The following is a 16,060-nucleotide window of genomic DNA, read 5'->3' as shown; positions in this document are numbered from 1 at the left end:
TTCCTCCCCCAGTTTCAAACATAATCTCATTTATCAACCACCACCGTGACCTATATCTTTCTTTACAGCCATTGCTATAGTTGGGTTTCTATGTACGCATGTCATTTATACATGACCTAGAGAGCACTTGCAATTGTCTCCACCAACAGGATTTTATGTTCAACTAGGCAAATTTCAGCATTGGAAGCATGCACAATCCAACACAAGATCTCCCGTCTTTGTCACGGACTTACAATCGAGATAAATGATGTCTTGTTACAAGAGATGTTCCATTGCAGATATCCAGTGGGTCAGAGTAACAAATTTATGATATATGCATTTGGCCTACCAAGGTTGCACTAATAATTGTGTTTTGAGGGGGTTTCCCTCACATTCCAATTCTTGAACACAAAATGTTTGATGAGTGGCACTACTGAGGAAGCCAATACTCATATGCTGCTGCATTGTATTGTCGCAGATCCAGTCAGGATTAAGATATCTATTTGATCTAGCACTCGGCCATTTGGCTATACAACTGGTTATCAAGATGAAGCTTCCAGATCAGTGCTTTAACCATAATATGTAGCCCACCCAGATCAGATCTCTCTATTGGCAGTGAACCATGTCTCAATCGGAAACATGGTGTGCAGTCACACAATGGCCCTACAACCATGGATCTACTTGATCACACTGATGCTATTCTAGGATCTGTTGTTCAGCCCTGTTTTCATACTCTAAAGTGAAGATCCTTTTATTTGCTTAGGTTATAAACCATGGCCATAAGCATACAAGATACAACCACACCTTAGCACCATGTTTATTTGGCTAATTCAAATTTCAGATGTAATTTCATGTCTATTAAGCACCCATGTTCTATTTATTCAGAACCTAGCACAATGCTAACAAAAACACTTTTACCTACACAATCAAGACATTAACAACATTGTACTAACTTCAACTTTCCTCCTATACACATTACACAATTAATCACACATCTTAACACAGTAGATATGATTTTTCCATTAATTTTAACAATTGAGATAACTTGGAAATATGGCCATCAATGACTAGTATTTCTATCCAATGTGTTCAGCTCTGTTTATAAGTTCTGTTTACGCATGTTCTCAAAAAATTTAAACAAAACTATATTCAATGATTGCCAAAGTGTTATAAACAGCAATATGGTCAAACTCCACGGATAAACTTTCAAAATTGCAACAACAACAAAAAGAATAAAGAGATTGAATAAAAATATATCAAATCAATGTACATGTCCTTAACAGATAACCAGTGCTGAAAGCTAACTCAGTTGACTATTGCTGAATGCTACCTCAGTTTATTAATTCAGCAGGACCACCACGAAGTCGTTTGTATCCCCTGTAATCTGCCGGCTGTTTAGGTGAAACAAGGATACATTTTATCACTGCCGCAACAGGCATGCTAAAGAATCCTATCAGAACACTAACCAACCAAAGTTTTCCACTACGTGGAACTGTACTTGCCAAATCGCCAAGAAATTCTACCATTATTGCTTGGAATACAACAGTGAATGACATTACTCCAATTAAGATCAAGTTGTTGAATGTGCTACGCAATACATGTATCTTCTCTTTATCTCTAGAGCTTATTTCATTGAACACCTGTGCAAAATCTACGAATAAACTTTCAAAATTGCAACAACAAAAAAGGAATAAAGGGATTGAATAAAAACATATCAAATCAATATACATTTCCATAATAGATGACCAGTGCCGAAAGCTAACTCAGTTGACTAATGCTGAATGCTACCTCAGTTTACTGATTCATCAGGACCACCAGGAAGTCGTTTGTATCCCTTGTAATCTGTCGGCTGTTTAGGTGAAACAGGGATACATTTTATGACTGCCGCAACAGGCATGCTAAAGAATCCTATCAGAACACTAACCAACCAAAGTTTCCCACTAAGTGGAACTGTACTTGCCAAATCACCAAGAAATTCTACCATTATTACTTGGAATACAACAGTGAATGACATTACTCCAATGAAGATCAAGTTGTTGAATGTGCCACGCAATACATTTATCTTCTCTATATCTCTAGAGCTTATTTCATTGAACACCTGTGCAAAATAAATACCAATTAGAGCAATATAAAGGAAATGACTTTAGGTGAAATTTCTATATATTTTATTCATATAAAATAAGGGAACAGTAAATATACAAAAAATATGGATATCCAAAAGACACTGCAGCAAAAGCACCACCATTATCCAATCCTCATACATTTGCAAAGTAGGCAAAAGACCAGATCGGTAGACAAAAGATTGTAACAGACTCGTAGGAACAACCATTATTTCACACATATCAACAACTTTGTATAGATAGCCTCTATTATCAAGGGAACAAATTATTTTAAACATTTCAATGACTTTGCTGAGACCCCCTAGAAATTAACTTGTCTGCTGAATCTGACAGTATTTAAAGCATAAATTTAACAATAACAATGCAAACAGAACAGTCACAATTCTGAGAACAAAAGAAATAGGGAAAGCTTCTAAATAAGATGATAATACAAGTCTTAGAACTTGGAAGAAATATTTGCATATTATTGATCAGTTATCTCTCCTCCATAGGCTAAATATGGAGAATAAATGGTTAGATATTAAAATAGCTGCATTTTCGAGATGTAAGTAGTTGTTTATATTTACTTATTCACACCATACAGCTAGGCATGGCATGAGATCTTGTTCTGAAATACATCTACATCATCTCTGCATTTTCAAACATTTCCAGAATGAAAAGCATCCCAAATGTAGGAGCCGTGAAATGAAGTGTCACCCTACTGTACCTCTTGTTTGGGGTAGAATTGGGATTCATTTTCCAGCCAATGAACAAAAACATAGTTTTATGCCCAAAAATGGCCGAATGGCTGAAAAAACATTATTTTTAATTTTAAAAGGTGAAACAAGCTGTTAATTTTAAGTATGTTCTATGCTTCGAGCAATTTATTTCAATTTTCACAATTTTCACAATCAGTGATCACATCAGCATTAAAGTAAATTGCAGATAGAACATAAACATAGATTGCAGAAGACAAGCCAAGACAAGAGGACACGAGATATGGCGCTAGCCAGGGACAAACCCCAATGTGGGGAAACCCTTGATCAATTCTTCTTATATGTTCTTCAATAGTTCAGCAGAGAGAGAGAGATAGTACATATACAACAGAAGTCAACACTTTGACTTATCTAAATAAGAGCATAGATCATCTCTAAGTAGATGATACATGAGGTAGCTGAACTCAGTTGAAGACAAGCTGCTTCAACTAATTCTCCCAGGTGACTCCACCATGCTGCACCTATTGTTGTGTTGCTCCTCATCATCATGCTGCACCTTACGGTGCTGCACCATGCTGCCTCCATCATCACTATGTTGCATCTCATCATTCATGCTTCACCAATCATCACTGTACTGCATCATGTACCATAAACCATTGCTGCTCCATGTACTTGCTGCACCAAGTATCATTGTTGTCCCAAGTACCATTGTTGCACCTCGCTGCACCATGTACTTGCTGTCCCATATGCCATTGCTGCACCATGCTTGCCACTGCTGTCCCGTGTGGCATTGCTGCATCATGCTGTCACACTACTAGCACTGCTGTCCCACTGTTGGTGACATTGCCATTCCATGTTTGCCATACTGCTGTCCTATTGTTAGTCATAGCTGCTCCTATGATTGCTTGTTGTCCCATTTGTGTTTGCAGCACCGTGCTTGCTGCTGTGTGCTTACTGCACCTTACCCAATGCAGCACCATGCTCTTGCTACTGTCCCATTATTGTATTGCTGTACCGTGCCATCATTGTACCTTCCTGAACTTTTCTATTTGCTGCATAGGAATTCTGAGCAGCCTCTAGGTTAGGCCATCACAGTCCTACCTATCTCCACACATTGTCATGCTCCTCTAACTCTGTTTGTTAGAGCACATTGTTGTAGCCTCAATGTTATCCCACAGTCAACCCCATAAGGACTGCGGCTAACTCTCCACTTATTGACTGCGGCTAGGGATCTTTAGGCCTTCATTGGACAGTGTATAGAGTCTCCTTTAAGCCTCTCCTTGCTGAAACGAATAGCCTCATTTGAGATAGCGTATGACCCTTCCCATGACTGTGTCTAGGGCACTCTAGAACAGCACCATAGGACCTGTGTTTAGGCCTCTCCATATAGCATTATGTGCTGCCCTTTCTTGCACCCAAGACACCTCAATAGACCTGCGGCTAGGGCTTGAACAGACCTGCAGTTAGGGCTGGGCAGACCTGCAGTTAGGGCAGAATTAGGACAACGTCTAGAGCTTCTCTAGGTCTGCATCTAGGGCTTCATTAGGACAACGTCTAGGGATTCTTAAGGCCTCCTCCATAGCTGCGTTAAACATTTTCCATGAAAAAGGTAAGGGCTCCTTTAGTTCAACGTATAGATCCCTTCCATAGCTTCGCTGGACTGTCTTCTTGGTTGTGGCTAGGGCAGCCTCCTTTCCTCCAATGTCTAGGGCTTCCTCTCCTAGATTTCTCTTCCACTAAAACCCAAAGCGAGTGGAGAGAAATCAAGACAGAAGTGTGTGTAAAATGACTCTCAAGTCATCTTCTTTTATACTAAAACGTTGAGTACATTTGGGTGTTATTTAGTTGCTGGCCGACCTTGACGAATTGTCTTATAACACAAATAAATTCATAACTCCATGAATACTTATCAGAATCAAATGATCTTTAGATCAATCCTACACCTCTCGATGAGAGGGATCCAAGAAAAATATCAGCTGCCATAAATAAGATGACCCACATGGAGTTTGGACCTAGTTGCCAATTTTAACACTCCCTCTCAACTAGGGAGAACTCCCTCTGTTGATCCATCTGCCAGACTATACTATCTCTGCCAACAGTGCCCTGCACTACTCTGCTCTGCTCTGCTTTGCTCTGCTCTGCTGAACTCTCCCCATTGTATTGAACACATGTTTAGAAAGTCACTCTAGAATAGTCAAAGTGAGATTTTATTCAAGGAAATTCATCCCTTGGCTGCCAATTTTCAACACTCCTTCTCAGCTAGGGAAGAATTTATTTCTGATGTTACAATCTAATAAAGAAGAATCATCATAGGGGAGATTCATCCATCATCCTATATTCACTTGGGGGATTAGCACTTGCCAACACATGACAAGGATCTCGCACAACCAAGTTTGATCTTTGCTTGGGGCGATTACCACTTGTCAAGGATCAAGCACAACCAAGTCTTTGCTTGGGGGCACTAGCACTTGACAAGGATCATGCACAACAAAGCCTCATCTCTACTTGAGGGCATTACCACTTGTCAAGGATCACGCACAACCAAGTCTCATCTCAGCTTGGGGGTATTACCACTTGACAAGGATCACACGCAACCAACTCTTATCTCTGTCATCTAAGTCACCTGACACGGGGATTCGGGACACGTAGGATTCGAGATTCGTGGTGTCGGATTCGGACACGCTGACCCCCCGGAACAGGACACGTTAGGACACGTTATATATTATTTTATTAAAATATATATATATATATATATATATATATATATATATTTAAAAAATATATATATATATATATATATATTAAAAATTAGATATTATCATATTTCTTACACAAATTTTAATTAATGATACAAATTTATTGATTTCAAACATAGATCTTCATCTATAGCTATTAGCATGCATAGTACATACAAAATTCAAATAAATGTCAGTGGTACTGGTCACATAAATGATAAATCTATTAAAAATTTAAATCATGATTCATAATTCATAACTGAAAGACAACATGCAACTACAAGATAGTAAGATAAACACACTGACAATTGTAGTTTTCTCATTAAGTCATCAAATCAAAATGTGTTACAAAGGTAGTGTTGGTGCAATGCCAATGGCAAATAGAAATAGAAAATATAAAACAACTACAGGTATACAAGCCTCAAGGCATCAATCAGCATCAGAATCAGCATCATTGTCCTCATCATCATGGTCCCCACTGCTCTCCTCTGCATCCTCCTCCTCCCCTGTATCCATAGTCGCCTCTGCATCTGCTGGTATGGAGGTTGACCCCTCTAAGTCATCAAATCTAACAGGCTCTAGCACTGGATCATTGCGATCCATGTTGGCCAATGCCAACTCAACAGTGGTGTCCAGACCCATATCATCAGGAACAGTGTTACTTGGGAGCGGGAGCGAAAGCGGGGAGAGGGAGCGAAAACGGGAGCGGGAGTGACATATTCAGAAGCTCTTGGTTTGGTGCTCTTGATTAAATACGAGTTCCATACCCTAATACATGAAAAAATTCAATGGAAACATTGCAATCCCCCAATCCTAAAATCCTGAAAAACTGATAAGTCTGCTGGATTTTGAATGGAATCTAAAATTCTACTTTCTCCATATGAAATCCAATGAGGCTGGAACCACTCTCAAACATCCTGAGTCATTTCATGGTAATGTTAAAAATTTAAGTAAAAGGATGAAAATGAAGATTAAGGAGAATGTCACTTTTACTTTAAGATTTTAACATTACCATGAATAGCGTATCAATACTAGGGCCTAGACTTGATCATGAAGCTGCCAAAATGCTCTACTCCTTGCTGCAACAGTACAAATCACTTGCCAAATGAAAATATTAATGAGCAAACACGCCCTTTTCTTTCTCACACTGAGCTTAACGAGTCCTGGAAACAGGACACGTGTCCCAAAATCGCGACACACTTTTGAAAATCGTGACACGACCTCGGATTCGACGTGTCGGAAACGGACACGACGTGTCATATGATTTGGACACGAATCCGGACCGAATCGTGTTGGATTTGCTGGATTCGTAGGGGGTTTAGGACGAATCCGGACCGAATCGTGTTGGATTTGCTGGATTCGTAGGGGGTTTAGGACAAATCCGGTGACTTAGTCTGTCATCCATCACCGCCCCCTCCAGGAATGGTCACATCCATCAGTCCAAGTTGCTCTCTAAGAACCAAGAACTTCCCTTTCGGCAAAGGCTTGGTAAGTATGTCAGTTATTTGATCATCAGTTGCAATATGATGGAATCTCACTACTCCTCTCTGCACCATATCTTGGATATAGTGACATTTGATCTCAATTTGCTTGGACTTGTCATGGAACACGGGATTTTCAACAAGTCGAATACCACTCTTACTGTCATAGTAAATTATTGTCGTATCCAATACATGCTCAAATAGCTCTCCAAAGAGCTTCCTTAGCCATATTGCCTCACAACTAGCCATGCTAGCAACAATGTACTCGGCTTCAACCATTCTAAGGGCTACAAACTTTTGTTTTTTGCTCATCCAAGATAATGTTGAGAAATCTAGGGTATGTCCTCCCAGGACTATTCTTATCTTGGATTCCTAGTCCTCAAAGTATATCGGTCCTCCAACACTACTCTTATCTTGGATGCCCTAACACATCCTGAAAGTGTATCGAATGTCAGATGCTTACCTAATCCTCCATTCTTTCTTCCAAAGTGAAGACAAGAATGATGTGTCTATCTCTCCCTCTCAACTAGGGAGGATATATCCATTCCTATGAAGGAATGTCCCAATTCTTATGAAAGGAATGTATGTAAGCTCCCTCTTATCCAGGGACTTGTCCAAGCTCCCTCTTAACCAGGGACTTGTTTCCAACAACTTTCTGCTCTATATGGAGATCATGGGACTATCAGCTGCTTGTGGGGCTCCTCCTTTCGATGTCATGAAATTGATCTTCAACATTATGGAGCCTTCATCTTTTAGGACTTCATCGTAGGGCATCGGCCATCCATCACTTTCCTTCACAAGCCATGTTAGTCATGTCATCCTTCCTTTCATCGGAAAGTGATCTACTAGACCAGATATGGCTTTTCTTCATACAACTACCTTTTCCACATCATGTTTCCTTTTGGATCTTCCATCCCACCACATGAGTACTACTTGTAGGTGACATCCACAACTCTCTTTCAGTAGCCCTGTATCAACCCATCTAGATATTGTCCAAAAATAAAAAATAAACATAAAATCAAAATTACCTTTTGTGATGGCCCTTCATCATGAATGTGAAACTGGATTCGTCCAAACCCCCTCTTGTGTCCTGAATCCCACGAATCGGACATGATTCATTAGGACACGTCCTGTGAGCATGTCCGACGTGTCCTAGATCGTGGGATTCAATGGACACGTGAATCCTGAGAATGTGCTCAGCATGTCCCGATTTCTGGACATGTGTCCCCTAAAAAAGTGTGTCACATGGCCAATAAAGCTCGATCTGGGCTCATTTGGCACTCATTCTTGATTGTGTCTTTTGCTGTGAGTGTGTGGGAGCTTCTAGCAAAGGGTTTGGGACAGTGTTGCACAAAGCGGGGACGCTTTTTTGGAAGCCGATCTGTGAAAGCGTTATTTCACAAAAATCTAAGAAGTGAAGCATAGCATCTAATATATATATATATATATATATATATATATGCATTTATATTAAAAAAATCCAAAATACCAAATTAGTTGTAGAAGATATGGAAACATGCATATTTGTACATAAATCAAGATAAATATGGCATCCATTGTACATTAATGATTAATTATTCGAGCATCAATCGTCTAGAATCTAGATTCTTCTCCTCTTGTCTAGCCTCAGCCTCTACCTCGATTGTCTGGGTCGACATTGCCCAATTTTGATCAAGCTACCTAATCCAAGCCTTAAAATATTGTAGAAAAAGCTTAACATCCTTGATTGATGATTTTGACTAGATTGAAAGGTAATTTTTTGCCAAGAGCATGACAAAGGAGTTCAACAATTAACACCACCAACACTATGGTACATATAGGGCTTGGTGCTCTTGATTAAATGCCAATTACATACCCTAATACATGATATAGTCTAATGAAATGCCACAATCCCATTGATCCTGAATTCCTGAAAACTGTTAAGTCTGTTGAATTTTAAATATGATATGAAATTCTATTTTCTCCATATTAAGTCCAATGAGGTTGGAACCACTCTCAAACATCGTGAGTCATTTCATGGTAATGTTAAAAATTTAATTAAAATGATGAAAATATAAAATAAAGGAGAATGTAACTTTTAGTTTAAGAATTTGGCATTACCTTGAGGGAGCATCTAGGAAGCTTCTAAGGAGCATCAAGGGAGCACCTTGGTAGTGTTTGAGAAGCCCCAACCCAACTTAAGTCAAACAAAAAATTAGAACCTTGTAGAACCACTCGTCTCCCTCTGGATCCGTGCCTGATCCATTGTGGGATCCGCAGTTCGGAAATTCGGAACCACAAATTGGGCCAGCACAATTCTGAATTTCAAGATCTCCCTTTGTAAGCCTGGTCTGCGGTTCCGGATTTCCGAACCGCGGATCCGTACGAGACACAGTTCCCAGTTTGCATCCTTTAGGGGGGGCACATTTCATGCAACATTGGTTTAAGAGCATTTTGGAGGTGATTCAAGCAACAGGTAAGTGCATTTTGCTTCGATTTTTTTTGCATTTTTACCAGCGATTTGCATGTGCATTTATTTTACAAGTTTGTGCATTTTTCCTTTATCTTTTTACAAAATTCATGTTTCAATCAAGGGATACAAGGAAGGGGAAGAATGTCCCCATTGGTAATGCTGCTCCTATTCCAATTTCATCAAGGTCTACAAGTGTTCCCTCTATTGGAAGTGGGGCTGCAACAACAGCTTCAAATGCTGAGGGCATAATGAATTTAGAAAGACAGCAGGCTCAAGAAAACAAATATCCCTTGTGGAAGTATGTCACAAGAGAGCAAGGGTCCTGCAACAAGTTGAAGAGAGGAGGCAATGTTGCTTGGAAATACAACTATTGCAATAATCATTTCAAGAGAACTTATTACCGTGTGAAAGCTCATTTGTTGGCCTTACCAAGTTGTGGAGTTGCAGCATGTACACAAGTGTCTTTAGCTAGGAGGAAAGAAATGGAAAAAGAAGCCAATGTTGGTGTGGCAAGGGTGGTTGCCTCATCTTAAAAAAAAAACAAGAATGATGATCCCCTTTGTTGACACCTAGTCATTGGGAATGGGTGAATATTTGTAAATAATGTAAATAGTAAATAATGGAGAATAGGAAAATGAAGAGACACTGGAAGGTGAAGCACAAGAGTCTCTCCCTCCTTGTATATATCCATGAGCAATCTTAATGAAGAAATACAATTCATTCGAGGAGTTACCTCTTGGCCTGACATGGTATCAGAGCCAACTCCATTTTTGGCATCCCTTTCTGCCCTTGTAACTCCCTTACGCCATTTTTTGCAGGTTGTCCTTTGCCCCTCTCCTTTGACAGAAAATGTGTCCTTCCATGCACATCTCTGCATCCCAAATCTCTGCACGAAAGGTGTGAAGGATTAAACGTTGTGCATTGAAGCCGAAGGAGCTCGTCCATATATCAAGGTGAATGGTATGCCAACTCCTTTTTTTTAGACAATTGTGGCTTCACATATCATCTGCGGGTGTTAATACAAACCTGGTATTAATATAGTTATGCTTGGTAGCTTCCTCCCTCTGTCACGATGCAAACCAATCCACTCCCGCTCCCACTCTCGTTTTTTTACATTGCTTTTTCTTTGATAACGTTGCCCCATATTACATTGTCATATGCATTTTAAAAATATTCCATTGCTCGCATACCACCAGTCCCCATACCGACTATACCACGCTTGCTCCAGCGGTTACCCGGTCTACACATTCCACCCTCCCAAACGTTGTTACATTAATGCTCCTAGGCATGTTCCTGGCCGACATATCATAATATGCCTAACACTCCCGGTGAGCACCCAGTCATACATCCGCACCCAAAGCGAGAGATACCACTACACCCCTCCTCACTACGTTGTCACTGCCATATGCAGCCCTCCCACTCGACCTCCATACCACGCTGGTCTAATACCACCCTCCAATACCTCCCGGTTTATACAGCCTCATTTATATACCACTTCACATATAACAAGGCCTTATATGACCCAAACCGCCTGATTATCGTTGCCTGAATGTTGTTGGTTATGGCGTGAACATTGAACATTGTTGGTTATGGCATGAACGTTGACTGTGCCGTTGAATAATATACCTCCCTCAAATAACCCTCCCCCCATATAAACCTCCCCCATACTCGCTCATATAATACCTTTGCTCTATATATATCAGAATTGTAATTATTTTTACAAAATTACTATTAGAAGTGCATTTGTTCCCAGCAAAAGTGTATTTTTTTTACAGCACGTACATTTTTTAATGCATTTATTAATCTCTATAGTTGGAGTAGTTCTCTCTAGAAAAGAGAACTATCCAAAATGGTCGCAAAAGATAAAACACACTCACATTTTCAATGAGCTATGGAAAGGAGTTTGTATAGGAGGAGGAGATAATGAACCTGCAAAGCCCACCTCAGATAAGGAGTTCATCATTTGGGAAAACATGAACAGCAAGGCCTATGACTTGATTGCAGCATCTATAAATAAAGAGGTGAGTCGCCATATTTCACCATTTTCAAGTGCTTTTGAAGCCTTACAGAAGTTGAAGGAACTCTATGACTCACACTCTAAACTTGAAGTTGTCGAGTTGATGATTAAATTATTCAGTCTTGAATTGAAAAATGATAATCCTCTTGCTTTAGCATCAGAAGTAAGATCTATTATGCATGATATCAAAGCCACTGATGTTCAACTAGACATTCTTCTTATAGCTTTTGTCAAGGCACTTTATCCCACTTATTCAAATTATCTTGAGTCATTGCAAGCAAATGGAAACCTCAAAGATATTACCTTTGACTCCCTTCTGAAGAAAGTTGTTGAGAGAGAGAGTTTTTGGGAAGAAGACAACTCCTCGGTCTTCTGAGGAAGTTGTGTGTCTTGCACATAGAGAGAAGAATCATGCCCAAGATTCTTCTAGAGGAAGAGGTGGTCGAAGAGGAAGAGCAAGAAGAAATTTTAGAGGCAGTGCGAGCAGACACTCTCAAGGAGAGAAGTTTGATCTTCATTGCATATGTTGCAATAGAGATGGACATGATGCATCTACATGTAAGTTGCATTGGGACAGAATTGAGCATGAAAGAAATCAAGCCAAAGGTAAAACCAATGAAAAAGAGATAGGTAAAGCACCTGAATCCGCTCACTATGTTGTGGCACATTGTAATATTGGAATAACTAAAGACTTGTTTAATGTTTCACTTGCTTCTTGGAAAAATGATTGGTTGCTTGATTCAGGAGCAACTTGAAGAATTTACTGACAATGTTGATGGAGCAGTATACTTTGCAGACAAATCAAAACTCAAGCCATCAGGGTTTGGCACAATCAGGCTCAAATTGCCTGGTCTTCCAAACTTTCTTCTGCATGATAGTTTATATCTCCCACAGCTGAGGAGAAACTTCCTGTCCTTGGTCCACATCCGCCAACAAGGACACTCCATTCAAATGTTTGATGGCAAGGTTGAGATCAAAAAAGCATCAGATCACTCACTTGTCATGACGGGGATAGAAGAAGAAAGACTTCTGAAGCTGCAAGGTACCACTGTTCGTGCACAAAATTTCTCATTATGATGAAGGTACATTTCCATCAAGTCTTTTATGGCATGCTAGATTTGGACACTTGAACTATGATAGCCTTCACTTGTTGAAGAAAAATGGTGTTACTAGTTTGCCTACAATTCCTAGGAAACTTAAGCAATGTGATGCTTGTATTCTAGGAAAGCATAGCAAACAGTGTTTTCATAATTCACATTCCAAAGCACATAGAAAACTTGAACTCATTCATTCAAATTTATGCGGTCCAATGATTATTCATTCTGCAAATGGAAATAAATATATGATGACATTTATTGATGACTACAACAGAGTGTGTTGGGTTTATTTATTAAAGAACAAATTTGATGCTTTTCAAACATTCAAGAACTTTCATACATGGATTAATGATGCACAATCTCATATTGGCTTTATTTGCACTAATAATGGAAAAGAATACACTTCAAATGAATTTGAAAACTATCTTCACTAGCATGGGATCAAACATCAAACCACTGTGCCTTATAATCCCCAATAGAACGGAGTCGTTGAAAGAATTAATAGGGCAATCTTAAATATGGTACGTTCCATGATGTTTTTCAAGAATGTAAAATTGATGTGTTGTATATGTAAAGAATAGATGTCCATCTAATGTTATTAGAAACAAGACTCCTTATGAAATGTGGTATGGCCACATTCCTTCGGTAAAGCATCTCAGTGTCTTTGGTTCCATCTGTTATGCCTTGACACTTAAGGAACAAAGAAGCAAACTTGGTGCAAGGAGCCGTAGGTGTATCTTCTTGGGGTATTCAAATACCTCCGAAGCATATCGTCTCTATAAAGAAGTTAATAAGAAGTTTGTTGTATCTAGAGATGTAATCTTTCTTGAATCTTCCAAAGCTGACAATGTTGTTAAGCGGCAGCGTGATTGCTTGGATAGATTCAAACATGCAAAATCATTTCAAGAATTTGATAATCAGATTCCACATCTTGAAGGGGGGATTCCTATACTGGGTCAATCTGTGGAATCTTCTTTTGAAGTACTCTCTCCCCCACATGAAACTCCAGCCACTGATGATACTTTGAGTTTGATGTCATTGACAAAATTGGGAGACACAATTTGATTCAGTCCCAACTCAGTCAACTGAGCAGCCTGGGCCATCTCAGAAAGGTCCTCCAAAATGGTTGACAAAGACACTTGAAAGTGTTCATCCTGATGAGGTTGCAAAAACAAGGACAAGAAATTCAACCAGGCAAAATGGAGGTGATGTAGATGATTTTGATTCACTTGTTGATATGGATGTTTCTTATGATTGTGAACTGAATTTGTCTACAGATTTTGAACCAAATTCCTTCAAAGAAGTCGCTTCTCATGATGAATGGAAAGAAGCGATGCAAAAGGAGTATGATGCCTTGATAAAGAATGGCACTTGGAAGCTGGTTGATCCTCGACTGGGAACCAAACCAATCAATTGCAAGTGGGTCTACAAGAACAAGTATAAAGTTGATGTCTCACTTGACAAGCACAAGGCCAGGCTTGTGGCAAAAGGTTTTGCACAGAAGGAAGGGCTCGATTATGAGGAGACTTTTGCCCCCACAGCAAAATGGGCTACCATCCAACCACTCTTTGCCTTGGTAACTCAAAACAATTGGGAAGTCCATCAAATGGATGTAAAAAATGCTTTCTTGAATGGAGATCTGAAAGAAAATGTTTTTACGTCCCAGCCTAAAGGATTTGTTGTGAAAGGCCATGAAAATAAAGTATGCAAACTTGTGAAATCCTTGTATGGCCTCAAGCAAGCACCACGAGCCTAGTATGAAAAGTTAACAGAGCATCTTCTGAAACTCAACTTCTAACATTTTGATCTTGATGGTGCAACTTTGTTTGTAAAAAATATTGGAAAAACAGTTGTATATCTTGTGGTATATGTAGATGATCTTTTGATGACAGGGAACAATGAGAGCTACACTGCATCCATAAAGAAGGAATTGAGGAAAGGTTTTGAAATGACTGACTTGGGCTATGTTCACTACTATCTTGGTATTGAAGTAACTCAACATCCGAAGTCTATATTCCTCTCCCAAAAGAAGTATATTGGAGATCTATTGAACAGGTTTGGCATGGCTGAGTGCAATTCTTTGACTACTCCAATGGAACAAAAATTAAAGCTCACATCCATTGAAGGAAAATAATTTGAGGATGAAAAGAAGTATAGACAGCTTGTAGGAAGTCTCAACTACCTGAGTACTACCAGACCAAACATTTCGTTCGTTGTTGGAATCCTCTCCAGCTTTATGCAAAAGCCTTGTGAGGGATATTGGTCTGCTGCAAAAAGAGTTCTAAAGTACTTGAAGGGAACCCAAGACTTTGGACTCAAGTATACATAGGTGGGCGACTTCAACTTGATTGGATACTCTGATTCAGACTTCGATGGAGACAATGAAAATGGGTTATCTACTTCAAGTTACGCTATGAGTCTTGGATCGGGAGCTGTCTCTTGGAGATCACGCAAACAATCAGTTCCAGCAAATTCCACAACAGACGCAGAATATGTGGTAGCAGATGAGGCAACAAAAGAAATTGTGTGGCTCAGGAAAATTCTGGAAGATTAATAGGTGAAGCAAGTGCATTCAACTCCACTCATGATTAACAACACCTCTGCGATAAAGTTGGCCAAGAACCCAAAGTTACATGATCGAACGAAGCACATCAATACAAAATACCATCTGATTCGACATCATGTTGAGGCCAAGACAATCCATCTACGTCATTGTTCCACTAATGAGCAAATTGCAGACATCTTCACCAAAGCGCTTGGAAGAGAAAAGTTCGAAAGATTCAGAACGATGCTTGGACTCACCAACATCCCTTTAGATTAAGTGGGGGAATGTTGACACCTAATCATTGGGATTGGGTGAATATTTGTAAATAATGTAAATAGTAAATAATGGAGAATAGGAAAATGAAGAGACACTGGGAGGTGAAGCCCAAGAGTCTCTCCCTCCTTGTATATATCCATGAGAAATCTTAATGAAGAAATACAATTCATTTGAGGAGTCCCCTTTAGGCCCGAGACCCTTCCATTCTTAAGGAAAAGCAGCAGCAAGTTTCCATTTGAGAGTTTTGGTGAGGGTGTGGGTCACGCAGCAAAAAGAAAGGCAATGGCACTTGGTCCATTGGACAAGATTTTTCAGAAAAAGAAATGAGAAGAGCTTGATCTCACCATTGCATTCTTTTTCGATCAAAACTTCATATCCTTTAATGTTGCATATTCACCTTTATTTCTTGAGATGTGTCAAGCTCTAACTCAAGGGGCTCCATAAAGGTATGTGCCTCTTGGGTCAGAGAAGCTTAGAACCACATTGTTGACAAAGTAAAGAAAGAGGTGGACAAAATGCTTGAGCCTATTAAATCAGCGTGGCCAACATCTAGGGTTAGTATTGTTTCGGATGGGATGGACAGATCCAGCGCGCCACCCACTCATCAACTTCATGGTGTCTTCCTTGAATGGATCAATTTTCTTGAAATCAGTGGATGCACTT

At 39.6% G+C, this 16,060-nt stretch overlaps 1 protein-coding gene across 3 annotated transcripts in view; it reads right to left on the bottom strand.

Annotated features, from left to right (window-relative positions):
- Positions 1–1,261: 1,261 nt before the first annotated feature.
- LOC149236751 (calcium-transporting ATPase 10, plasma membrane-type-like) overlaps positions 1,262–16,060 on the bottom strand; it is a 207,725-nt gene continuing 192,926 nt past the window's right edge. Inside the window, exons 5-6 of one of the 3 annotated variants that reach the window (XM_089372489.1) lie at positions 1,768–2,077; positions 1,270–1,619 (exon numbers count right to left, since the gene is read on the bottom strand). In XM_089372489.1, the coding sequence (XP_089228615.1) occupies positions 1,769–2,077 (309 nt within the window). In that variant the 3' untranslated portion in view covers positions 1,270–1,619; position 1,768. Of the gene's footprint in view, positions 2,078–16,060 lie in introns of all 3 variants that reach the window. The other 2 variants (XM_089372490.1, XM_089372491.1) reach the window with 2 other exon arrangements.

The sequence above is a fragment of the Pinus tabuliformis genome, chromosome 8 (assembly GCF_031772625.1).
Source record: "Pinus tabuliformis cultivar Carrire ecotype Pingquan chromosome 8, CPIR1, whole genome shotgun sequence".
In the NCBI taxonomy this organism is placed as follows: domain Eukaryota; kingdom Viridiplantae; phylum Streptophyta; class Pinopsida; order Pinales; family Pinaceae; genus Pinus; species Pinus tabuliformis.
This window is presented reverse-complemented; position numbering and strand designations above follow the sequence as displayed.